Source organism: Maylandia zebra, linkage group LG2 (genome assembly GCF_041146795.1).
Source record: "Maylandia zebra isolate NMK-2024a linkage group LG2, Mzebra_GT3a, whole genome shotgun sequence".
NCBI lineage: Eukaryota > Metazoa > Chordata > Actinopteri > Cichliformes > Cichlidae > Maylandia > Maylandia zebra.
Window position 1 is genome coordinate 17,192,691 of NC_135168.1, and position 27,906 is coordinate 17,220,596.

The window sequence follows — 27,906 nt, forward strand, 5'->3', positions numbered from 1 at the left end:
ATTATTATTATTATTATTATTATGCTCGTTTTTTCTTCTTATCTTGTTGTTGAAATCAAATAAAAAGCCCCATTAGTGTGACTAGTTGGTCCACAGAAACATACTGGGAAACCATTTTCCAGCCAGGTAATCATTTATTTAAGGCGTTTCCAAAAAAACTTTATTTTTAAAATCTTGTATTATTATTTTAAAGAACAAATAAGGAAACAAATGGCAGATTTGTGTACATTTTAGATTAAATTAAACGGAGAATCACTGGAAAAGTAAAATGTATAAATATTAATGCCAATAAAAAACATTTCAAAAATATGTTTTTTAAAAAATGTTGAAACTACCTTTATCATCGTGACGTCGCACGTTGTCAGCCACACCGCGATGACGTTGCGCAGGGCGACAAGGCGGGCAAAGTAAAGATGGCGGACCAGTTGGGGACCGAGCTGTCAGAGGAGAAAGAAGCCGAAATTGAGCTGAAGAAAAGGCAAAAAAGAACATGGGAGGGCTTGCACAAGTCGGGTAAAATCGGCATAACCCCGGAACTGCCAGAAACCCTGGGATTTTACGACATAAGCGCTGTCAGGAGGGAGCAACGGGAGCTGTCAGCAGGTAACTGTCGGGTCGCACTGCTAATAACCGTTAGACGTCTTAAATGTTTCCAACTTATTTTGGGGGGGCTGTGGGCATTAACTCTGATAATGTTGCGGCATCGTGAATACGACGTTTTAAACAAAAGAGTAGTGTTTAATGTGAGTGAAGCTTCGTCTGTAACGACTGTAGTTTGTTAAAGCTGTGTCGAAGCTTGTTTACAGTCAGTGCTAGCGTTTGCTTCACATCAACTGAAAGAGGAGAAAACAACATCTCTCGTATTATCTTGGCAGTGCAACTATCTATTTAGTGAGTTTGCATGGCTCCATAACCTTCTTCTGTATCTGCTCTAAGTTTCTCTATACGTTATTTCACACCACCTATTGCATGACCTGTCACAGATCAGGTTCTGTAACCTGTAACCTACTACCTTTGGCTTACAACAATTATTGAAACAAGATTATGTCTGACAATGGCTCCCTGTAAGGCTGTGGCCGGTTTAGTTCAGATCACATGTCTCCTTTGCTGTTTAATTAATGTTGAAATTAAAGTTAACCAGAGTTGATGACAACAGATGTTATATATAGATATCTTTGCCCCAATTGGGAAGCTTTAAACTTTAGTACGTAGAGGGGATTTTAAGAGCTGTAGTAGGAAACACCTGACCCCATACATAATAGGACAATATTCAGTTGCTTTGGCAGCAGCAGTATTTTCAAAGCAGGAACTCCAGCAGCACTTGAGGGAAGATGAACAACTTTAATAACAGACCAATGCGTTTCGGCTTGTGGCCTTCATCAGGGTCATGACCCTGATGAAGGCCACAAGCCGAAACGCGTTGCGTCTCTTTTAACTACAAGTGTGTGTCTAATTAGGCAAACACAGTTGAACACATACACCGTGGCTTAGATAAAGTGGACACTGATACATTTTCAATGTGACTGTTAACATTATTTATTAACAAAAACTGTAGCTGAAAAGAAACCCAAATGTATAAATCATTACTGTTTGCAATTTATGAAGCGTGACATGCCAGACATGTTCTCACAGATAGTGGCAATTAAAGTATAAATCTGACTGAAACTATTTTTAACAATTCTTTTGTCCAATATTTTGTTCTATACAAAAAACCCTCCAGATTTTTATTGTGATAGCCTGACAGAAATCATGGTGGACATTTTTCACCATTTTTCAATTGTTCTTATACCAATTGGAAACCTAAATTGTAATTGAACTGCTATTTCATCTAATTGCTCAGTTACAAAAGATTGTAAGTAAACTATAGAATATTTTCTTTGGTAATGATGGAAGAATTACTGTAGTTGGAGCACAAGACTCATTATGTCATAGGCAGATGGTTGTTATTCTTTAAAGAGAGAGAGGCCACAGACACTGTATATCAGCTGTCTAAGCCTTGAGTCAAACACTGAAACAACACTTAAAAAGGCCATTAAACCTTCACTTTTTAGTTTTCATCATACAGAGATTCTTCCTCCTCTTTCACTTTACAGAGTCACTGTTGGAGTTCTCATTGTGTTGACAGCTGTATTTGTTGTGGACAATGGTTTTGTCATAACACTGTTGCTCTCACGTTGTTCCAGATCCATCGTTGACGCGCTTCATTTGCACCGAGCTCACCAGAGGTTACTTCCTGGAGCACAATGAGGCAAAGTACACTGAACGAAGGGAGAGAGTTTACACATGCATGCGTATTCCCAAGGAACTCGAGAAGGTAGTGTATATTAACAGCCCTGAACTTATCTGCCCTGATTTCTCTGCAGCTTTCTCCATCTGTCTGTTGTCATTTCCATCAGTACACAGAAAGCATACGATTATTTTACAGTCAGCCCGTAAGCTTGCTTTATTTGGAGACACTTCTTCTTCTGGCTCCTGACTTTGCTACAATTCTGAATCCTCAGTCAGTTTTGCATTGCTCCTGAACTTGCTCTTAGGTTGCCACATTATCGATATGTACATCTCACCTGAGTCCTTCACAGTGAGCTCATTTAGCTTTGATGGTTTTTACATTGTTTTATTTTATTTCTTTTTGAGACCTTATAACTTTGTATGTACAAGAGCTAGCCACATAACCCTTACAAGGCTAAAAAAGACATTGAAGCCATGTTAACCCTTTTATGAAGTTACAAGGAATAAAATGAATGAATTAATCATATAAAAGTTATTGTGGAAAAGCCAAGGTAATAAGGCACATGATCAATAGTGGGTCCTACCTAGAACTCTCCACCATTTGGGTTTAGAGCTGAAAAATCCTCTTGCATGAGAGGTAAAACGCCTTCATGAAACTTAAAGGAAATCCACTCACTTTTTTTCCCAAGGTCTTCTTCCCTGTTCCATTCTGAGACACGGTCCTTAGACTACCCTCACTGAAATCTACACAGATATCAAGAGAAATCATTATAACATACTTTCAATGTTGGGAAATATATTAATAATTAATATAGATATTAGGTAGACACCGAAATATCAGAAAATTATGTTGTTTGTTTACAATATGCCTTACTGACCCTAGTAATTTTTTGGTTTTTGTTGTTCCTCTCAGTAGTCACCAGATGGCAGTGTTGAACTTAAAGACTGATTTCTTCTGACACACAGGCTGGACATTATATTGACTTTCTAGGAATCATACATTTTTAACGGCATCTCTAATAAATGTGTATTTCTTCAATATATATGTCATCTAACCTGGTCACAACTAAAGTTAAAATTAATGTGATGCCTATACAGTTACACACAGTCTATTGAGTTCCTCCTCATCTGTAAAGGTCTTTATTATTTGTTTTTATTTCAGAGTTGATGCTTTGTCAGCTGCTTTGTGTCCTTATAATCCCAGACTAACATATCTGTTACTGGCTTGGTTTTCCTGTTGAAGGGAGAGGAATGTGTGTAGCCACAAACTGCCGGTGAAACAGGCTTACTACCTTCAGGGTACCTCAGGAGGCCCCAGGTCAGACAGGATCCACCAATGACAAACAGACCCTCCCACCAGATTCTACCAGTAGTTGTTGCCTTGCTGTTTTCCCTGTTAGAAGTAGGAATAAGATGTCAGATGCATTTCAATGCATTTCTTGTAAAACATTCCTTTGAATATGATGAGGTAATGGCTGTTCATATATTGGAAACTGTAAAGGTATGTGCCTGTTGCATAATAAAAAGGTTAAGTGTACTTTTTTTGTCACATATGGTGTTTCTCCTATGTACAATTTCTTCCACTTGTTAAAAGAAAAAAAAAAATAGATAAAATCGTACCTTTTTTATGTTCATCATGTTATTGTAATTGATTGATGTCCTTTGTGTACATACTCTCATTCATCTTTTTTTCCTTATGATGATTGATCACTATGTACCCTACAGACTCATAGTTTGATTTGTGGTGGTGTTGTGTGTGACTTTTCCAGCTGATGATCTTCGGCTTCTTCCTGTGTGTGGATGCCTTTCTGTACGTCTTCACCCTACTGCCCCTCAGGGTGCTGCTGGCCCTTCTCCGGCTCTTCACTCTGCCTTGCTGTGGCTTCAGGTAAAATACATTGCTTATATCTGCTTACTAAAGGAATAAGATGAGATGTGACAAGAAGTACTTTATTTTTGGGAAACTACTGTCTTACAGCAACCAGATCATTTAAAATGAGCTATAAGCTATACAGTACAAAAAAAGCTTAATAAGATAAAATGACACAAAAGATGGAGCACAATATAAGATATAACCACCCCACATTAATTATTTCCATTTCTGGGTATATTTGTAAACTTCAAACTATAAGTTTTGTTTTGGCTTCTTAGCGTTAACACTAGGCATATCTGGCTGTCTTTGTTGTATTTTGTAGCTTTTCAGAGTGTGGTGAAATAAGTATATATGATATGACTCGGATATAGTAATCTGTCCAAATTTTGCTTTTGCTTAAAAAAATAAAAATAAAACCGGGATTACTTTTATTAACTACAAAGTTTGGCAAACTAATTCAGATGATTAATTTACCCCCTTCCCTAGGTTGTTTAGAGAGTGAGCCACAGTTTTAGGCTCTTTCTTTTGTCATTTGGTAATATTGCTGACTCACTGTTAATAAGATAAGTAGCATTCTGGAAATAACATTGTAAATATTTTCTATGTATACACTGTAGGAAAGAAAATAAGCACTTGTGTTTTTGAGGGTTAGATACATATACAAACATATATTGATCTGATAATGGAAGTTTTGGTCAGATGGTTTTGTTCTGTTAAATGTAAGTTTATACTTTGTCCTGGTGTTTGCTTCTAATGATTCTCGATCTTGAACAGATCCTTTTTTGATGAGTTGTCTTTGAGCTTTACCTTGATATTATTATGAATCTAATCACGTAGTCTTTTATAATACTGACCTGAACTTCAAGTACAGGTTTTGACAGTGTGTTTGTGTTTCCTTTCTTTTAGCATGAACATATTACAGACTGTATATTAAAGATGGAGTTGGTGCCCGAGTGTGAAAAGTGAAGCAGAAGGCCTTAAACCTGCTTTCTTTCCCGACCTTTCTAAATGAAAGAAGTTGAGTTTTAGAAAAGTGTATGAGAAAACATCCCTTGAGCTAATTTTTTTTGTGATCTCAGACAAGGAAAGGTCGCTGCTGTTTTCAAATACCTCTAAGTACAACATGATGTTAAATGTGTTTAAAAAAAAAAAAATAGAAGAAGAAGAAGGATAAAGCACAGTGTGCTTTAAGATGGGCTACCTTGTGATGAGTTTATACCCTATAAGTGGGAAATGCCATATGATTTCTCTGTCAGATCAAAATGCCCGGAATGTCACTAATCTCTATCAGTCCTCCATATACAGTCTGTAGGTCATATGTACTCAGTTACTTTATTAACAGAAACACCTAACACCTGATTTTACCAGTCTACCCACCAATTTTCAGTATTTTTAGAAACTTTCAGAAATTTGTGTCTAAAAATAGGTCTTCCAGAGATCTTGTGGTGTCTGTTCTGCAATTTAACTCCCAACATTTTTTCTTTTTTATTTACAGATTTAGTAGTTAGCAATTAGTTTATTTGATAATGGTTTCACCTCAACAAAATAGAAATTATTGGTTTGTGCCAGTGCTCTGTGTAGCTTTAAGCCAGCTGTCACATTGTTGTGATGTAGTACTTGATAGTATATTGTCTCCCCTTGCCTTCCTCCCCATGCAGGGCACGCACATGCCCCTACTGCAGAAGAAGCAGGTACGCTCCCACAAGGGCATTAAGGATTCATAAACATTATCACTGTCCCCGACATCCATTCATGGGTTTTTCATGTCTGTCATGTTTGTTAATATATAGCTTGCCACCGCAAATCATGTCCCAGTCTCCAAGGCAAAGCTTCCATGTTGGTCTCTTATGTTTTTCTTTCTCCCCCCCCCCCCCAAACACTGATCCAAAGAATAAGTGTGCATGGTAGTCTTATCCAGCCCCGTCTCATAACAAAATGTGAAATAGTCACAAAAAAACCTATCTGTTTGTGTTCATGGATATGACTTGTCACATTTTTCTTCTTTTTATTTCGTGACAGTTGGCACAACTTGGGCAAAACGAATGTGTTTTAGTAAGAATGATATTTTGTGTCTGTTGCACTGTTGTCCAAACTCTTCCATCATAGATATGACACCACAGGGCTTTAAAAGAAGTGTTCTTTTCTAAATATGAGCAGTTTTGGGCGTTTTTTTTGTTTGTTTTGTAATGCTGAAACATAACCAAGGCATTTTACCAAAGATACATGAAGTAAAAAGCATAACCAAAAATATGTCCTGTGTGTGGGTGTTAAAATTATTCACTCCACCACCAAATCCACCACCATTCAAAGGTGAACTTTTTACATTTGAACTTTTTAACCTTTTAAAAACGGTCAATATAAAGTTTGTGTACATATGAGACCATTGAAAAAGTCATGTTTAGGGACACAAAACGAAAGAATATTAAAATTCATGTCCAGAAACATGAATGAGTAGATTACAGGTTGTGACTTTTTCACAAACTGTTGTGAGACTGTGTTCTTGTCACAGTATTGCGTGACCGTGACTACACTAGCTCAAACTGGAAGGCTGCCTGTTTGGAGCAGTTTGGGGCTTATTTTCTTTGCTTTCAGTTGTTATTTTTGGTAGGAAAAAACTCAGCTTTTTTAGCAAGGTTCTATCAAAGCGCTCTTCATGTCTGGTCTGTGCTTTTGAATGACTGTTTTAGGCTGATGTCTTGTATTGGCACAAAGTGATGGCTATTTTAAATGCAGCGCATAGCTAACTATAAAACATAATAATCATGTGTGTTGTGGAGATAATGCTTTTAGAATAAAGACTATGACAACTACTTTGCGCAGTGTGCTTTACCAGCTGTCTGAAGCAGCTTTGTATCTAGAAAGTATGTTTAGAATAAGAGGAGTATGTGTGGTAAGGGGGTTTGTTTTCTGCTAGCACTTTAATCATATTTTAGAGAGCAGGGTACAACTGTTTTGGATTGGAATAAAGTCTTCAACAATTTATTAAATGCAAAAGTAATGTGCCAAATAAGACAGGATAAATAGTCTTTTAAATTGACTTTTTAAGTGTGAGATCGTGTTGCTTTTATTTTATATAGTTATAAATGAATGCCTGAGGTATTTTGTAGACAAAACAACATTTGGAGTCATTTCCTTTAATAACTCACTTTGTCTTTTGCAGACAAAGCCAATTATCCAGTTAAGTGGAAAAATGATAAAATTATCATAAACTTTATGTGTGTTTACTCTTCTTACACTCACGTTACACACTTACTATATCTCTAAGCAACTGCGTCTATAACTGAGCTTTATCTTTTTGGCAGCACATTTTTATCCTGGTGCACAACAGTAAAACTATTCATAATGAAGAATTCAGGATCTCTGATGCTTTTGTTTCTACTCAAACATCTTTTAATGAATGACTTTAGTGTGACCACTGGATGGCGGTATTGCATCAGAGAAGGGGGGGAAGAACTCATCAGCGCCATAAGTTTATCTCTGGTTTTGCACAGTTGTTTCCGCAACAAACAACTGTGTTTGAATATCTATTTTTTTTGTGTAAACATCCAAGTTCTTCACTGTTGGGACAACCATTGTAGTTTTTGCTTAACAGAAAAAACACAGCTCTTTATCTTATTTTCTTAGCTTTGTGCTCAGCTGTGCAGTGATTTTAAAAAAGAGAGGGAGTCATGACAAAACTGGTTCACATCACATCTTCACAAGCTCAGCTCTTTTTTTTCTTTTTTTTTTTCTTTTTTTTTTTTTTTAAACACTCATTTTGTAGTCAGCTCCCAGAATAATTCATATTTTACAACTTTCAATTAGGGGTGGGCGATATAAACGATATAAACGATATACGATATAAATTTGGCCAACGATAGAGCGATATAGTCAAAATCTCTATCGCGATAGCGCATGTTGATGATGTCATTAAGCTGCGCCTGTTTTAGTCGAAAGCATCGCACCGGCTACAACCATTATCATCTGCAAATTATGCCGGGTGACAGTCATAGCAAAGACATGAAGCACTTTTGAAATAAGGGAAAAGCCAAAAACTGCGCTTCCTCCACTTCCGTAACATTGATTCATTAATGTTGAATTCTCTCGCAGTTGCTCTATTCCCATGTTGCTGCAGTATATTAATAACTAACCTCGTATTGTGGATGAATAATCTCAGTTGTTCTCCTGACTGAAGTTTGGCCCGTGTATAGCATCCTGCTATGCGATTGCATTTGTCCCTAAAAACATTTTTTAACAGATTTCTGCACGCCCAAATCGGTTCGAGGTCAGTAAGCACAACCAGAATTCATACATAAGGCACACTCTCGATTTTTGAGAAAATTAAAGGATTTTAAGTGTGCCTTTATAGTGTGGAAAATACGTTATACAGAAGAAAAGAATATATCGTGATATATATCGTTACCGCACGTGCTTCAAATTATATCGCGATATGAATTTTAGTCCATATCGCCCAGCCCTACTTTCAATGTCTCCAGCACTGCTATTTCAAAACATGTTCTGTTCACATGTGATTTTTATTTATTTATTTTTAATTAATCAGCTTCAGCTAAACTAACTGAAGGTAATGATGGGTGTTAGAGTTAACTGTTGTACTGCCATGTCTTGTGAATTTCTTAGTGTAGGTTATACTAGTTTAGTTGAAGACCATTAAATAGTATTTGTACTGTAAGTTCTATTCAAATAACAACAAAATAACTTCATTACAAGAAAGTCTCGTAATTAAGATCAGTTAAACTATTGTGCTTCATCGTATTTTAAAAGTCAGCACATCAGTGTCCATCTATGGAAACTGCTTCCCTTTGTGAAAAAAATCTAATGAATGCAATGTATTTTTACTGCAGTAGTCAGGGGGAGTTTTGCGCATACAGACCAGTCACAGTTTACATGGAAAATATGCAGGATGTGTTAGAATGAAGCTCTCAGCCGCTCTTCCCAGCCACATATTAAATACTAAATGGTCCTCTGGATTTGTCTGCCCTCCTCTTAACACGTTGCCACTGCCAGCCATAGATGTTTAGTATTAAAACAAAATGCAACTCTGACACATGTGGTCATAAAAGACATGAACACACTACTATCACTGCAGTATGTGATGTTGAAGCCTGTTTTGTTTTGTTTTTTTCACCTTTCATTTACTTGTTCACTATTTTAAACATTTCTGTTCAAAGTGCTGCACTAATTTGTCCATAAAGACAGATGTTCAAAGACAAGACTGAACAAAGACAGAACCATATTAAAAAGAGATAAATCTTATGAATAAGATAACTTTAGTATAAAGGAGATACTATCTTTAATATTTCATCATGTACTCTGTGTGTTATCACTCCCGGTTCCCTTTTCCTTTGTAAGGTTTATCTCATTTTGAACAGAAATGAATTCTTGTTCCCTGCCTGTGTTGGTCTTATGTTTCCTCATGTGAGATAAAAAAAAAAAAGAAAGAAAACAGAGCTCGTTCTGGTAGTGAATTAAATCAGCTGTCTGTGTACTTGGTCTTCACTCAGCTGCTTTGACCACACTGTTTGCTAGAAAAGCTCTTACTGATGGCAAGATTAGAAAAGGGTGTTTTTATGTGTTGATGCTTTAAATGCTTGTATGTCTTCATGTTCACACTTTTCCCCTGGTAAAAATGTGTTTGTATTTGTAAGCATTTGTACCTTTTGGCATGGTGTTATAAGGTGTAATAACACGTTTAACCTTTTTCGTGTGTGCATGTTGATATATGTCTTAGCATGGCACAGTGCATTTACATACACAGGAATGGTCAAAGCAGTGCACTCTTGTCTTTCAGTATTAATGCCAATACTTTGTGTGTGTGTGTGTGTGTGTGTGTGTGTGTGTGTGTGTGTGTGTGTGTGTGTGTGTGTGTGTGTGTGTGTGTGTGTGTGTGTGTGGTCAGTGGGTCGCGGCTTCTGCAGCCAGCGCAGGTGTGTGACATGCTGAGAGGCCTGATTCTGGTGCTCTGCTTCTCCATGATGCATTATGTGGATTACTCCATGATGTACCACCTGATCAGAGGACAGTCCGTCATCAAACTCTACATCATCTACAACATGCTCGAGGTAACCCACACTTCACACATTGATGTCTAAAAACTGATGTCAGTTTATACTTTGATCACATGCTTATATGCAAGGATGCAGATGTTGCTCCTGCAAAGACATTACATCTGAGACAAACTAGAATTTTAACATTAGTTTTTACAGTTTAGTGTGAATACATGTTTCAATTATTAAAACATGTACTTATTAAATACAAACTGTATAGACATATTTTGTCTTTGTTTACATCTTACTTCTACTTTCCTTGTTTTGCCTCCTTACAACAAATTTTACTTGTAATTTTATTTTCCATCTGTTTTATATGAATAGTCAGTTTGTTTATGCAGCCCGTGTGTTAATACACTGCCAGTTTAGGGAAGTACCCAAGGATTACTACACTAAAGAGTGATGGTCGTGTTACGTGATGGATTTTATTACCGTAATTGTCGGGCTATAAGCCGCTACTTTTTGCACCAGCTTTGAACCCTGCGGCTTTTAGTCAGGTGCGGCTTTTCTATGGATTGTCCATGATTTTTGTCATATCGTAAGACGATTTGTTTTGTTTGTTCCGCTGTTGTACGGCACTACGTTGCCTGGCGGAAGGGCATGTGATCAGACACACAGTATCGGGGATCAAGAGTGGTATGTTGGTCACATGTCCATCCGCCAGGCAACATAGTGCTGTACAAGTAGCGCGAAAAACAAACTTCAAAGTAGCGCTACGCGTTCAGCGGGAGGCGTGGATGACGAGCGCCGATAAACTTGCGAAAAGCAAGTTAAGCTCAACTCCACCGGTGGATTCTGACAGCGTGGAAAAGTGTGAAAACATCCACGATCACCAATGGATTTCAAAGGGCTGGACTGCTGCATGGAGAGGAGGACACCGCCACGGCTCTTCTGAGGGTGTTCGACTCCGACACTGACAACGAGGATTTCTTTGGTTGGTTTTGTAAGTGACAACGAAGGAAAGAAGCTGAGAGTGGATGACGAAGCCACCCTGAGCCTGTTCGTTTCCGACACCGGAGAAGAGGACTTTGGTGGTTTTAGTGCGCAGGAAGATGGTGGTGAATGACTGACTTTTCTTCTTGTTAAAGCCGTGTCACTTCATATACCTAAAAAGTTATGCAAATATGTACCCATAACTTGTTTTTCAAAATATTAATAAAAGGGGTGTGTCTCCAAACAGCCATCTCTTTCCTGACAATTCCCTTTGTGCATATTCTCTTACATATGATAAGTCAACATTGAAACACCTGCAGCTTTTGGTCAGGTGCGGCTAATGTATGTACAAAACAGGATTTTCCCCTGATTTTAGCTTGTGCGGCTAATATTCAGGTGCGCTTTGTAGTCCGGGAAATACGGTACTAATTGTTAGAACTTAAACAGTGTGTACAGCAAGTGGTGGTCTACTTCTTCTGATATCCAGTGTTACCATTTTCATTTAAGGGCAGCCCATCCCCCTACAAAATAACCCTCCACCCCAAAAAGAAGCCAAAGGGGATATAAATACATAAAAAAATTAAAACTAAATTGTTATTTTTTACTTAATTTGTGTGCCCTCATTTCATTTTAGCACAGTGTTTCCCTGAGGTTGACAAGCAGTCAACCTCGGGGAAACACCAGCATACATAATAAAGCTTAGCACTTCTCTGTGGATCATGAGCTTTATGTGGTTTTATAAGACCCTACTAGACCAAAAAATATCTAATGATGGTAATGACAGACAACCATATGAAGCATAAGGACAGAGCTGCAAAAATGTTGATCTAATTTGTGTCATAGTGAACATCTGATGAATTTGTGTATCTGTCATATTACAATGCTCTACTTTTGGGGGGAAGTGTAATTATTCTGATTGAAAAGCTCCTCTAACAGCTTTAATCCCAAAGTTTTAATAAGAGGTATAGTGTTACGTCAGTGAATTTGTTGCTAAAATCTTACCTGTTCATACAGATAAGATATTGATATATTATATTAGACATTACTAATGTAACTATTGTCATATTAAGTTACGTTATATCAAGTTAACTTGTGATTTCATCCTTCCCTCCACTGTTAGGTTGCAGACCGTCTATTCTCTTCTTTTGGGCAAGACATCCTGGATGCTCTGTACTGGACAGCCACAGAACCCAAAGAACGGAAAAGAGATAATATTGGAGTCATCCCTCACTTTTTCATGGCCGTCTTTTATGTCTGTATCCTTCCTGCTAAAGCTTCATAGCAGCGTTGTGAGAGTTTTGAGGCAAGTTTTAAAGTCATCAGTAAAGTACACCAAATTGGATTTTAAGGGCGGCATCTTCTAGTCTCTTCTTTTTTCTTTTTTTTAGCTTCAGTTTTATTTTTGACAGATGATATACAGTTATAGTCTCACATAATACTTGTAGTTTTTATTTTTCATTGTGAACTCTTCATTTCCAAGTGCCACTAGAGTGAAATTTTGTTTTGAGTTTCTTTTGGCTTGAGTGACAGACTGGTACTGAAAGGCAACAAAGATTAATTTTAGCTGTAGTCTAGAGGAAGACTGAAGCAATATAATTTTAGCTATAGTTTCCTTAAGTTTATAACTGTTACATTTAATACATCTGTTGCTTGATGTAAGTTTTCATATGCTGAGATTTGTATTTATTATTTACTAAACAGCCTTCAGTGAAAGGACTAGACGTAATGCTGTTCAAGAGTATCTCAAAGGAATGACTCCCAGTTATAGTTGCAAGATGCCAAGTTAAGTGTTGAATGTGTTGTTTCAGGTCAGGTTTGATCTAAGCACTAGCTTACATTACTTTTAATTCATTTTTAATGTGACTGAGTTCAGTGATCATATTGTTTGGTTTAGGTTGATTCGGATGTTGTTTTCCTGATTATCATTTCCTCAGTCCTTCATGCTATCCTCATCATGGTCCAAGCCTCTACCCTGAATGTCGCTTTTAATTCTCACAACAAGTCCCTGCTCACCATCATGATGTCCAACAATGTTAGTTCACACACACACACACAGAGTGTTGTAGTATAAAACACAATAGTGTACACCTGAAGTGTTTTTTTTGAATTGCAATGAAACACTTATACAAACAGGAAAAAAAAGTATTTGCATGATGGTGTATCCAGAAACATTAACGCTGGTATATTAGTGATGAAATGTTGTACCTGCAACATGACCGTCTTCTGTTTTTATTTTTTGTCATAAAAGTGCTGACTACATTTCTGTCTTTTTTTTTCTTTTCTCTCAAACATAGTTTGTGGAAATCAAAGGAAGTGTGTTCAAGAAATTTGAGAAGAACAATTTATTCCAAATGTCCAACAGTGGTGAGCTATCCAGCGCTTTATTAAAAATGCAGTACATTATTAGTACTATTTTAGAAAAGTACTGGTCTAAAAATACATAAAACATGTATTTTATTGAATTTCACATCTGCTTTGTCACTGTCAACAATTACACTACAAAAATAATCACCAGTAAGAATGATTTGTTCGTAGTAACAGGAAAAGTTTAGAATCCAGACTAAATTATATACTTCGAAGTTCTCTGAAGCTTCTTTAAAACTGAATTATCCCTTGGAAATACTTGTACCAAAGTCAGAATGGTGGCGATAGATAGAAAAATACTGTAGTTAGATAGATTCATGACATTTCTATTGGATATCTTTAAAAAACTGATGGATGGATTTAAGTTACAGAATTGAATTAATCTTGCTTCATTGGGAAAGTTAATTCATTTTGCATTTTGAAAGAACAGTACAGCCAGTGTATTTGATTAAAAACTTTGGTTCTCTTTTTGTATTCCCAAAGGCACTGTTTTTTGGGTTTTTTTTTAAATCTTGATCATTCTTATTGTAATCAGATGACAGGGGAACACAACAACCCTGAATCATCTGCCATTTGCCTCTCTGGTTACTCCATCCCAGTACAATGGCTGGTCATGGAGCTGGGCTCTTGTTACCATAAGATCATTTGTATGGATAATAACCAAACCTTTGTAGCCACATTATTAAAATTATAATACAGCGATGCTTATAGGATGTACTGCTGTCGCAAAATCCACTGTAACATGAAATGCTTTTTGAAAATTCACAGATCTGTCTTGTTGACTCAAGCCGTTTAGATATTGAACTACAGCAGACTGAAGACCATGTGTTCAGCTAAAATGGAGATGCTTATCTATCTAATATTCTTACACAGGTTTCTCCATAGATGGGAGACTATAATAACAATTTTTTCCCACAGATATCAAAGAACGGTTCACCAGCTATGTCCTTCTACTCATCGTTTGTCTCAGAAATATGGAGCAGTTCTCCTGGAACCCCGGTAATCATGTTTCCCTCCTTTAAACTATACTTTTATGCACATTTTTATATTACTAGAAAAGTAAGTTGTTGTTTTGTTTTGTTTTTATCATAAATGTCTTTAAAAGTAAAAAAACAACAACAACAACAGGAAAAAAACAGACTGGGGTCAGTGCTTGCCATGGTAAAAATGTTTACAAAAATCCTGAGCAGCTCCTTTCTTGCTGTTTCAGCTGATACATTGCAACACCTTGGGGAGTTTTCTCCAGTAAACCTCAGTCAATGAGACGGAGCAAAGTGAGGAGTGAGGGCTGGGATATTTCTCTATGACAGCTCTCTGAAAAGTCAGCTCCTCCTGCCAGTCTCAAAGTCAGACACACAGTAGATGACAGATGTGGCTTGTCAGCTGAAATCATAACACTGATTTACTAATACCAGCAGAGCTACTGTTGCTAAAGAGGTATATAAATCACAAAAACTTTCAAACAACATATAATTTGTCAGGTGTGGCTCAGAATGGGCTGAGCTTTTCTCAGTACAACAGCACAATATTTACTGAGCCCTAATGGATAAAGCTTAGCTGTTTTGTACATTAAATGGAAATGCCATTAAGTGAACACCTTTAAAAAATCATTAATGTTTCTCTTAAGAGTGACAAGCTCAGGCTTAATATTGCTTTAAATACTCAGTTTCACACTTGCTTCCCTTGTTTTTCCTGCTTCGTTGTGTTCATATGGGAGTGTCAAACAGAAGCAAGCTGCCTTAAAGGGAGAGTCTGGTCTTAAAAAGGGAGTTGTTAGAAAGTCTTGTTTAGGACAGACTGACTATGAGTATAAGACAAAGAATATTTTGACCTGCTGATCACGCAAAACTGATGTGGTTTAGTGAAACAGTAAAAATATTAAGGTGGCCATCATCTCAATTAATATGAGGATTTGCTGTTTTGGTATTTTTGTATCAATATGAATCAAACGCACTGGAAAATGATCCTTTTATTTTGGTTATGCTTTAGTATTTTCTGTTTAATACCCTATACCATTAACTGAATTAATTAACTTATTTTTGTAATTGCTCCAGTGGCTGCCCAAAGAAAACTTGCAGTGCTGCAAGTCCAGTATATTCAGTGAAGGTTTGCAGTAATGTAAATTTTCTTTGGGCAGCCACTAGAGAAACAGATACAATTAGAAGATGACTTCAATAATTTGGCTAATGGTGTAGCGTATTAACATAGAAAAAAATAAAACACGACCAAAACAAGGAGAAACATACATATACAAATATTGAAGGATTATTTGATCCTTCCAAAAATTTTGGCTAAAATAATTAACTTTTTTTTTCCCCTCTCAGATCACCTGTGGGTGTTGTTCCCTGACGTTTTTATGGTTGTCACCTCTGAAGTTGCAGTTGATGTCATCAAACATGCCTTTATCACAAAATTCAATGACATCACTGCAGATGTAAGAACAGAACCTGGTGTCCTTTCTTTCAGTCATCACCGTGACTTTGCATGAGAACATGTATGATACTATATGGGATACCTTGCCTTTTTCTTTTTCCTGTACTGAATTATTTTCTTGTCCATTTTCCAGGTGTACAGTGAATATAGAGCCAGTTTGGCTTTTGATCTCGTCAGCAGTCGGCAGAAGAATGTAAGCAACTGCCTCGTTTTTTCACATTGCCATCATTATACTTACATAAACAGCGTGGAGCCCACGCAGCTAATCAATTCAGTTTTGTCAAGTGCTGTAATTTATGCTCGTCTGTCACTGTGTAGGCTTGTACTGACTACAGTGACTCAGTGGCCCGGAGGATGGGCTTCATCCCCCTGCCATTGGCTGTTCTGGTAAGAGAGAATGCAGTCTGTTGTTGATATTCAGGAACTAAATACCAGAATAGAGTTGGTTGTTGGCACACAAGCAAGTTTCAAAACTCCACGATGTTCTAAAAGTGTTTAATGGTTCTTATTATTGCTAAAATGAAATGTTTCCATTTTGTTTTCAAAATGGATAAATAATTCCATTAATACTGGTGTTTCTGTTTTTTTTAACAGCTCATCAGAGTGGTGATGAGTTCAGTGAGGTTGCAGGGAGCACTATCATACACCTGTGTACTGCTCTTTTATCTTGGGTGAGTTTTTAGAGTTGTCCTGTATTGATTTTTTTATACATCCTGCAAAATGAGTGAGCTTTTAATCCTTATTATGCCATTTTACCTCACAGAAGATCTTTTTGTTGTTGTTGTTGTTGTTTTAAATACATGCAAGTGTAGTTGAACCCCAGCCATTTGCAGTTCAGTAATCATATATTCACCTATTCACTTTTTTCTGTATTTGTACAGAAAATTTTGTTTTCTTAAAAAAGAACATTCTCCAAACAGTATGCAAATTTCAAATACAAAGCCTTCAGAAAATTAAAATATAGGCAATTATAAGCGTTTTTAGATGGGGTCTAAAGTTTTCGCAGATTTGAGCTATTCGCGGGCTGTTGTGGTCCCTAACCCCCACGAATACCAGGGCTCGGCTGTAATATAATCTGACCATGAAAAGTATCTTTAGGAAAGATTGATGACTGAAACTGGTCTTTGTGATAACCCCTTCTGTTTAGTAAACTAAATGCTTAACCCACTTAACATGACATGTTTTTTTAAGTCAGTAAAGACTAAAATATTGGGATACTTTAATTTACTTGTGCTAGATATGCAGAGAACCTCACACAAACATCGTCACATGGTGAAGGTAAAAACATGGTTGCGTTGTCTCATGGATGCACACTCACCCATGCAGGCACTGTCATAAACACACATTCATATTCAGAGACACACACAGTTACATAAGCATTAACATTGTGCTCTCACACCCACCCTGTGCTGAGTTGCTGATAGCCTTGCTCATTCTCATTTGCCGGATCCCATCGGGGCACGTACCATTGAAGAGTTTCCCTTAGGGTGAAGAATACAATGTTGTCATCTCTTGTGCCATCTCTGGCCTCCCCTATCCTCCGATTTAAAAATAGCCCTAGCTTGAACAGACCGCTGTGCCTTGGCAAAGATTCAGCTGCGCTGACACGCTCTGTCACAGCAAGGAGTGGTCCACAGACCCAAATGTGTCTGTCTCTCACTCATCACAGTACCAGACTCTCGGCCTTATAGCAAAGCCCACAAACACAGAAAGACAGTGCACACTAACATCCTGGCGTTGGTGGTGGGATGTGAACACTGGCGATTGAAGCCAGATGGTAAGAGATTCATTATAGCTATGCCCTAGTTCAAGATAGCATTGTGATAAAATTTCAGCACTAAATAAAACAAAGAAAGATTCAAAAAGCTATTATATGAATGGTAATTTGCATTAGAAGGCTGTGTTTTGATCAAAATGTAGACACCTAATGTATTTATTATTTAATTTGGCCCGCAGACTGGAAAAAACTACAAAGCTTTAATATGTTTGAAATTAAAGCTGATTTTAAATTATGGCATCACTTTAAGTTAGAGTAAGTTTTTTTTAATAGACTTTCATCTGTCCAGACTAGCTGGATGGTACATTTAAAGCTCTGCAATACTACCTGAAGAACAGGAAAAAAATGTAGTCTTTTTCTAATCAAATATCCCCTTTCCCTTTGTAGACTGGTAACACTGAAAGTGTTGAACAGTATTGTACTCCTGGGGAAATCATGTGTCTATGTCAAGAGAGCCAAAATGGAGGACAAACTGTTTGAGAGGCCCTCGACTGCACCATCCTCCTCTGCCAAGAGCCCTAGCAAAGCTGACCCAGCCAGGTGCCGCACACCTTCAGGTAAAGAAAAAAACCCTCAAAAGATTAAGATGAGAAAAAACCTTGGTTATAATAAAAATCCCAGATATGTTATGGATTAATATTTTGTAAAAGCTATTATTTACACCCACAAGGATCCATAGGTTTGAGTCCCCATGGGATTTATGACTACAACACTAATTATCTCTTGAAGGGATTCAGCATGACTCATGAAACATTTGCATGCCAGAGAAATGTGAAAAGTCAAACAGAAAACAGTTTTTGTGTTAGTGGTTCTTTTTAAAGATGAATTTAATAGATAATTGTAAATTACACATAAAAGCAATTACATTTTATATCTATAAATGTGATGCTTTCTAAACAAGATGACATCAGCTGTGACCTCAAGCGTAGAGCATGTCACCAGTAGCTTAACCAGTCCGTAATAAATTATAATCAAACATTCAGCGCAAAGAAAACCAGAGTTTGACCTTGTCTAATGGTCAGTGCTACCAGTCATTTTACGTAATTATACATTCACCTCAGCTTGATTATACTCACTTTTACTAATTACACTGTATCTATCAGGTCTCCAACAGTCAAGAACATGCAGAACATGAAGCACTGACATAAATTATTAATATTTAAATAGCTACAGTACAAATATATCATAAGTATTTATTTGGAATTACATACACACCACCTTTGAACAAAAAACTTTTGGTTGAAACTTTTGTGGTATTTTGAAGTCTGAATCTTATTTTAGAGATATGAAAAATGCTGGGACCTGAGAGGGTGTTGTTTGGCTGGCAGGAATAGATATCTTGTAAATGAGACGTCCTGGGATTTAATTTTGTTGATGAATGTTTCGTATTGCTCTTTCTCCTACACAGTTGTTCTCTTTCTTCCTTTCTTTCTTTCGTTTTGTTCAGCAATAGAAACCTGTAATGGTTTTCAAAAGAAAACAATGTTTTATTACTCTTTATGTCTCAGACTACCATTCAGAATAGCAATTTACATATTTGTTGAAGTGATGCTAGATATTGCTTTCAGTCTCATGCAATTTCTAAAGTCTTACCAAATGGGCCCCCCACCTAACAGAGTTACGTTGATCTTTTTAGGTATCTAGTTGGCACTTAAATGTAAATGTTGGACATTTAGCTGACATTTAGGTACAGACAAATGTGGCAACAGGTAAAGCCCCGGCTCAGCTTCAGACATTTAGTGGAAACAAGCAGAAAGTGGGGATCCTTGAAACCTTGATTTGATTTGATTTGATTTTTTTGGGTCAGGTAAGTCTTTTCAAGATTACAGGTTAGCACTTGATTAATTCCCTCAGCATTTAAAAAAAAACCAAAAAAAACCAAAACACAACTCTGTGATCCCAAAACTATTTTGCGGGGCAAAAAATAAATAAATAAATCAAACAGTATACATAATGTTTTATCTACTTCCTTTTCTTTCCTTGATGCTTATTTCCAGAGCTGCAATGAATTGATATTTGTCATTGTGTAACCTGGTACATTATGATGTTAATTACAAAATGAATCTGTTATGCCTGGAGATGTTTTTGTCAAGCAATTAATAACTACTAATGCAACATTTGATTTGCTACAGTATAGAACTTCAACCTTTTGATTAGGTGATGAATTTAATTTGTCTGGGCTCAAAAACATACATTTATCAAATGTGTTTTGTTATTCAACTTATTGAACAAATTCTTCATTTGTCTTCTATATTTGATAGAATGGACAAAGGTGGGCACAGTATTCTCTGGTAAATTATACAGACATATCCAGCACTACACTTAATGTAGTAAAACATACAACGTTGCAGTGTTCTGTCATAGCACTTTGTACTGGATCGTCATCTTATGTCATATTCTAAGAAAAAGACTATTCAACAAAAAAGTACACAGCAAACCCTTTTCTGTATTCTGATATTTACACGTGAATTTCCTCAAAAGAGTTTAGTTCATAGTCTGGCATAGAGTTTCACTGGTCCCGCACCTACGTTTGATGAAACAGATTTGGAGGTGACACTATCTCCCTGTCATCCTCAGCCAAATCCCTGCAGATCTTTTCTCCCGTGTGTGCCTCAGACCCGCCTGCTGTGCCGAAGCAGGAGCTTTAAAATGACAAAGATCCTGATGGTGCATCATGTCATGGAACATCAAAAGCATTCATGTTTCTAATGAATCTGGTTTCTCACAGAGCTCCAGCAACATGGCTTACAGCTTCACGCTCCAGCATGCAGAGTATAATAATAAATGCTTTGAGGTTGTGGGAAGCTAATGCAAGTCTCTTTATGCTTTCTTCATATTTAGCTTTTGGGATTTGAACCGTCGACCTTAAATACCATGCTCACTTTTCTGACATTAAACTACTTTGGTGGGCGCCTCAAGCTTTACCTGCTGCTCAACTGGATTCACTGCACTATGTCTTTGTCTTTGCAATGCTCTGCCTTCAAATAATACGAAGATCTGCCATCTGTCTATACTGCATGTTTTTCTCCAAAGGGGAGAAATGTGTAATGAGCGGTTTCACAGTAGCCATTTCAAGCCAGATGGTGGTTAACTTTTATTAAAGCTCACATATCTCCAGAGAAATGGAGAAAGCTGCAATGTGTGACTCAAATAACAGATCTATAGATTTTTTTTTTTTTCTAGGGTTGAAGGGAATGTAGCCCCCTCGACTATACCTGGAAAAATTAGTTAGGAAGTTAATATAAAAATTAGATAATGGGATATTTAATAACAACAGACATCATCTGTCTGTCTGTACACAATACACAAGAAGCGCTAATTTAGCGCTTGATTTTTTTTGTTACATATCCTTGTAATGTAAAAGCTAGTGAAACCGATATCTGGTTCCTTAGCAGCTAAATGACATTGACAAAACTGACATGAGCATCTGGCCTGGTTGCTTTATAGTGGAAGACAGCTTAAGGCTAGCATGCTATGATTTTGTTCCTGCTCTGTGCCATTGATTATAAGGAGCATCTGGACTCCCCAGGAACCTACGCCAGGATCCTGTTTGTGGACTTCAGCTCTGCCTTCAACACCATCCTTCCAGACCATCTCCGAGACAAGCTTTCCCAGATGAATGTGCCTGATCCCATCTGCCGGTGGATCACTGACTTCCTGACGGACAGGAAGCAGCATGTGAGGCTGGGAAAGAATGTCTCGGACTCCCGGACCATCAGCACCGGCTCCCCTCAGGGCTGTGTTCTTTCTCCTCTGCTCTTCTCCCTGTACACCAACTGCTGCACCTCCACCCACCAGTCTGTCAAGCTAATCAAGTTTGCAGATGACACCACCGTTATTGGACTCATCTCGGACGGGGACGAGTCTGCCTACAGGAGGGAGGTTGAACGTCTGGTGTCCTGGTGCAGCCACAACAACCTGGTGCTGAATGCCCAGAAGACAGTGGAGATTATTGTGGACTTCAGGAAGCACACAGCCCCACTCCCCCCCATCATCCTGACTGACACCCCCATCACCTCTGTGGACTCATTCCGCTTCCTGGGTACCACCATCACCCAGGACCTGAAGTGGGAGCCCACCATCACCTCCGTCATCAAGAAAGCCCAGCAGAGGATGTACTTCCTGAGGCAGCTGAAGAAATTCAACCTGCCAACACGGACGATGATGCAGTTCTACACTGCAATCATCGAGTCCATCCTCACCTCCTCCATCACCGTGTGGTACGCTGGAGCCACTATCAGGGACAAACAGAGACTGCAGCGTGTTGTGCGCTCTGCTGAGAAGGTGATTGGCTGCAGACTCCCATCTTTGCAGGACCTGTACACCTCCAGGACATTGCGGCGTGCAGCTCGGATCTCAGCTGACCCTTCTCACCCTGGACACAGTCTGTTTGACCTGCTCCCCTCAGGCAGGAGGCTCCGGTCCATTCGCACCAGAACCTCTCGCCATAAGAACAGTTTCTTCCCCTCTGCTGTTGGACACATGAACAATAACCGTATGACTGTACCCGCCACTAACACATGACCCTACGCTGTGTCACTGCATCATTCTATGTTTGGCACTGATCACCACCTGCACTCATGTATATATCTTTCAACGTAGCACTCTTAATTCTTATTCTCATGTATATATCTCATGTATATCTCATGCACATATCTTTCCACGTAGCACTTTTAATTCTTATCCCTACTTTTATTTTTTTCCATGTCTATTTAAGAGCTATTTATGACAGCATGTTTGCACTGAAGCACCGCAGCAATTTCCTAATGTTGTAAACCTGCTCAACATTTGGCAATAAACCCCATTCTGATTCTGATTCTGAGTTGAGGCTATTAGTGTGACTGTTGACCTGTCCAGACTGTAGCCTCCTATCAACCAGTTTCTAGGATAAACCACAGCCCACCTGGGGTGGCTGTAGCTCAGGTGGTAGAGCAGATCAGCTACTGATTGGAAGGTTGGTGGTTCGATCCTTGGCTTCCCCAGTCTGCATGCCAAATATCCTTGGGCAAGATACTAACCCCAAGTTGCTCTCTGATGCGCTCATCGGAGTGTGAATGTGTGTGAATGTTTATTAGTTTGCACTTGAGTTTAGAAGTGCTTGTATGAGTGGGTGTGAATAGGTGAATGAGGCATGTTGTATACAGCGCTTTGAGTACTCTGGGAGAGTAGAAAAGCGCTATATAAGAATCAGTCAATTGAATTGAACCTGTGACCATAATTTGGATAAGTGAAGTGGTTAAGGAGATGAGAGGATGGCTATCAACTGATACTGTATTTTTTTCTTCTTTGTTTGTTGCAGAGTGATTTTTGCCATCAGGGTAACTGATAGTTTCGATTTTTCCATCTTCGGTGTAGAATCTGAACTGCTTTTACATATTTCCTCAGCATCATTGGCAAGTTCTGTGTTAATGAGGAACACAAGAATAACTGAGTGTACAACTATAGCAGCAGAGCATTCACTACATCATGTTTTGAGGTAGAAGACTCTGTCTGATCGGTTTATCAATATTTTGCTAATAAGAAAATGCTTCTAAAAGTAAGCCATTTGAACAATCTTTTTTTTAAAATACATTTATAGTTTTTATTGCCTGTCTGATAAAATAGTTTGATTTGCTTTTCCTAGGTTTCAGTTCAGGATTCTTTGAGTGTCATGTTTCTCTTATAACAGCTGTGATTATGCAAATGATGACTGTTTCATTCATATAGTTTAAATATATAATTTTTTTCCTCAGTTCAAATCAAAAAATATCATTGATGCTGTCAGGTCTCAGTAGAAAATGGCTTCTTTTTTAAAAAAAAATTGAACTGCCACACAATAGATAAGTTGTGAAAATGAGGAGCTTTGATTGGTCAGAGTCCACCTTTTCTGTCATGGGAAGAATTTAAGACTCTCAAATATGTGACATTCACCACCTAATAAAACAGCAGTACTGTGAAGCCTGACCCCATCAGAATAAATGAAATGGTGAAGCTTAGAAAGGGTGTGCACGCCACTGACAGGTATGCCTCATTTTATATTCTTCACTGATTTAATGCTAAATTATTTAGGTGGAACCGAACGTGGAATTTTCCTATATTCTGTTTGCCTAAAACATTTGCTTTCTTTTATTTTTGTTTTGGGTTTTTTTTTTGTTTTTTTGTTTTTTGATTTTTGTTTTTTCATGGCTTTTATCATGGTTGATGTTTTTTTTCTTTGATAGCTTAGACACACACATGTAGTGCGTGTCTAACCTACACAGTCCATTTGCTCAGTGTGTTGTAGTTTTCTCTCTAGTTAAATGTCTATTCATCTCTGTCTACAGAAAGAACCAAAAGTTTGCTGTAGTCAGATAGCCCGGGGCGAGGCAGTCGTCTCTGTGGACAGTCTTCTTGCTCAATTCTCTCTGATATGATGAATTATTCTGTTTAATTGATTTTCCTAAAGTAACTGTGGTCTGCTCTCAAAGTGAAAAGCCTTTGCAGTGTTTCTCTAAACATAATGAAGTGAATTGTGAGGTCCAGCTGTGCTGGTGTATGTTTTACATCAGCATCTTTTTCTGGTTGTTTTCTCTCCTGCTGTGTTGAAACTGGTTTGTCCAGTTATTGTCCGTGCAGATGCAGTCAACCTCCTCCCGCCTATCAGTTCGATTTTAGAATCAGAATTAATAAAGTATTGTGATTCTGAAACTGAACTAGTACACAGCTGGACCGTATAACGGTGGGATTAATCTTAATAACTGGAAAAACCAGTGGAATTATGTCTTTTAAATGTTAAGCTTGTCTACACAGACATTAATCAGTTTTCACTTGCCTCACACTTGTTTGATGAAAGGGACATGCTTGAATAAATCTAGCGGTCTACTCTGTACAGCTTGCATTTTGCCTGCACTGTGGGTGTGAAGATTTGTTTACTTGTTTTACTCAACTTCCTACAGTGATTGGACTGCACAGAGCACTGTTCCTAAGCTCACGTGTAGAACTTAGACGAGCGGGATTGAAGCTGCTGGGTTGGCTCTTTGTTAAAGCCAGTCTTAGTGGCAAATTACCTATGCATAAATGAACCCATCTACATGGTATTTGTTTTGTCATTAAATGTGTTTTTAAATTTGTTCCTCACAGGTGAATCTAAGGTGGTGCAGATCCCTGCCACTCCCTGCAGCCCAACATCCTCTTCCATCTCGTCTGTGACCACTCAGCCTATCCCTAGGACTGATTTGTTTCCTCCACCATTTACCTATCCCTCACCTGCTAAACCAGCTAGCCGTCCACCTAGTCCACCACCTGATGCTGATGCTGAACAACTTCCATCCCTGCTCTTAAAGGAAGATGACGAGGATGAGGAAGAGGAGGAGGAGGCACAGCTGCCCTCTGAAACAAAGCACAAGACCTCCAAAAAAGACCTCCTTGAGATTGACCGATTCACAATCTGTGGAAACCGCATTGACTGATCAGCCTCCAAGCAGACACTGATGTAGCGACTAACCACTCAGGAAAGACGGAGACCAATGGCCTCCCAGCCTGGCTCTCCTGGCCAACAGCAGCAGAACGCTGAGTACTTATAAAATCAGTGACATTACAGTAAATTATTGTTAAAAAAAAGAAAAAGTCAGACAATCCTGCTGCTGTTGAAAGCTGAAGTCGAGAAGTTTCACAGGGAAAACTTCACCTGGCTGATAAAACAGAAGAGGACAGAAAGTGAGAGTGTTGCAGCCGAGTTGTCAGGATGAACTGGCATATGTCAGAGCGTGTGTGTGTGTGTGTGTGTGTGTGTGTTTGTGTGTGCACGCGATTTAGGATCAGGGTTGGGGTGCGAGAGTGTGTGCGAGTGAGCATATGTGTAAGTGTGAAGGCACTCTAGCACTTCCTGTATGAGCAGCAGTGGGACCAGAAGGAGAGAAGTTTCTCAGTTCGCTCAGCAGCCAGAAAAAACTTCCAAACTCTGACATCAAAAGTGACACTTGAATGATGAGAATTTGCTTTTTTCCACCAGAAAACAAGTGTTGGGGTTTATTTTAAGTACTAAGTACTAAACATTCAACATATGAAAATTTGCAAGAAAACAAAAACAGAGGTTATTTAAAACATCTGAGCTAAGAAATGTAGCTCTGTTATTATATGGCAGTTTGCAACCCAAGGCTCGCAAAATTCTCATCTTTTTTTTACATTGTGGTTGTCTAGAAAATATTCAGATGAACTTAAAAAGCAGAGCAGAAAAAACTGGAGTCAAAACTGAATAATGAAGGGTTTTTAATCAGACATTGTTTTGATTTAAGAGACTGAAACTGACATGACTGAAAGGTTAGGAAACATGGCTCTGAACGGTTACACACTGTCAATATTAGAGATCTGTTGATTAAAGTCCGTACCTCAGTGAAGCTGGTTCAAATTTTTCAATCCAGTATGAATTACAGGTGTTGCAAACACAGCTAAAAACAGTGATTATTTTTTAGATTAAAAAACATTCATTTACACAGCCATTAGCTAAAGACATTTGCAGCCATCCTGCGCCTTCGCCAACTCAACAGCCTTTCATTAAACAACCCAGTCAGCGTACAGTATTAGCCAAAGCAGTTAATGACTGCTGACTCTAAATCTGCTGCATCTACCACCCACTTACATAGCCAGTCATAGAGCAGAAGTCCTTTTAAAATTATGGAAAAAGTGCATTTGTATGTCATAGCCCATTATAATCTTGATTTTCCAATCACTTAGCTGCGTGTAAACTGTCTTAAACTATCTGTTAAATGGACATAATCAATCGGAAGAGTTCTCTTTTGGTGGGGTGCCTCAAATTGGAGCATAATTTTTTGATGAATGGTATTTAATCTTTAGTTACTTTTGAATGCACTGATGGGCCGTATTGCCTTTAAATACGGTCATGTTTCTCATTCGACTCTAGTGATGCTCTAATGTTTACATCTTAGGATAATAGAAGCAATATTTACACAACAAAATGCCTTTTGCGTGTGTGTTTTAAGACTTTTCTTTTTTGACTGACCTTGCAGAGTTGTTCGCTATGATTTTTTTTTTTTTTTTTTTTTTTTTTTGTAAATTGTGTGAATCATCTAAAAGTAAAAACACCTTAAAGAGACCAGGAATGTCATCAAGTTTTAATTTGACACCCATTTGTGTAATTTAGTTTAAACATAATACATTTTTTGTAACTTTATTAGAAGTTTATGATTCAAATTCGTGCCAAATCTTTCAATCACTTTTGTTTCATCAGATCTGAATTGTAAAATTACGGCAATATATCACTGAGCACTTTCTTGTTTCCTCCATGTTTACAAAGTTGATCTTAGCATTTTGATTGACAGCAGCTAATCAAAAATGGCAGAGTTAGACAAACCCTTCACTCACACTAATTATTTTATAATCATCAGATTAAAAACTCAGGTCACTTGTGTTCACGTTCCGCTTTTTTGACGCACTCTGCCCATCGCTTCTTTTATTTGGGGATGTAAAAACAAGTACTTTTTTGGTTGTAAAATACTTAACAGTGATATATTTAATGTTATTTTGGCAAAGAAAGCTTGCTTTTTGTTTTTTTAAACAGAAGGTGTATATAGTGTTTACATGTATCAGCATCTGTTTGATTGTATTTTGGAGAAACGTTTCTTTATTGTAATAAGGACGATCTATTTTTGGAGCTGCCTGATGGAGCTGGTTCAGTCTTCACTGTACACAGAGTTGGTGCTGATGTTCCAGGTGTGCAGTGGAGATCTGACCGAACCTCAACTGGGCCCAGCTGAGCACACCTGAGCTTAACGGGGTTAATGGATATAGAAGCACTGTAGAAGTGCTCTTATGCAAGCTGCGATGGTCCAGTACACTGCCTGCTTTGTTTCTTCAGTTTGATTCCATATTTAATTCCTACCTTGATATTGTATGAACTTGCCCATTTGGAGTAATAAAGTTGATTTCTTAAGTGTGCTGTTTTATTGTAGCTACATGCAGAGCTAAAGCATTCTGGGTTGTGTTTTTGAGGGTATGTATTTGGAAAAAGTTCACTTTCGAACCTCAAATTATTTGCTGTTTAACTCAAGTTCATGACTGAGAATCAGAATTATTCAAACTTCAAGTCTGAAACTATGTTTTAAAGTTCACTGTGAGTATGCGCAAGCTTATTTTACTTACCCAAATGCAGCATCAAACGTTTTGTATTAAATTATATGATAATGCTTGTTATCTAATGATCCATCATTTCAGATGATCCTGACCTGTATCACTCGCTCCCTGTGATACACTCGAACTCTGGATGAACATTGGGAACT

At 37.9% G+C, this 27,906-nt stretch overlaps 1 protein-coding gene across 2 annotated transcripts; it reads left to right on the top strand.

Moving 5' to 3' along the window:
- Positions 1-363: 363 nt before the first annotated feature.
- Positions 364-27,561, top strand: tapt1a (transmembrane anterior posterior transformation 1a). Of its 2 annotated transcripts, XM_004553658.3 has the most exons (15): positions 364-603; positions 2,184-2,314; positions 3,999-4,117; positions 5,761-5,793; positions 9,999-10,161; positions 12,200-12,335; positions 13,014-13,111; positions 13,374-13,443; positions 14,362-14,442; positions 15,768-15,877; positions 16,010-16,069; positions 16,195-16,263; positions 16,471-16,547; positions 18,041-18,210; positions 24,752-27,561. In XM_004553658.3, the coding sequence occupies exons 1-15, from the start codon at positions 414-416 to the stop codon at positions 25,078-25,080; spliced, it is 1,836 nt and encodes a 611-aa protein (XP_004553715.2). In that variant the 5' UTR covers positions 364-413; the 3' UTR covers positions 25,081-27,561. The 2 variants fall into 2 exon arrangements, with proteins under 2 accessions (XP_004553715.2, XP_004553716.2); XM_004553659.3 differs by lacking the exon at positions 5,761-5,793 and having other exon boundaries at positions 365-603.
- The last annotated feature ends 345 nt before the right edge of the window (positions 27,562-27,906 follow it).

Bases quoted from the DNA above. Each gene is read 5' to 3' on its own strand.
- tapt1a (XM_004553658.3), top strand. From the start codon at position 414: ATGGCGGACCAGTTGGGGACCGAGCTGTCAGAGGAGAAAGAAGCCGAA. The intron at 604-2,183 runs GTAACTGTCGGG...ACGTTGTTCCAG, and splicing joins GCAACGGGAGCTGTCAGCAG to ATCCATCGTTGACGCGCTTC. The intron at 12,336-13,013 runs GTATCCTTCCTG...TCATTTCCTCAG, and splicing joins CATGGCCGTCTTTTATGTCT to TCCTTCATGCTATCCTCATC.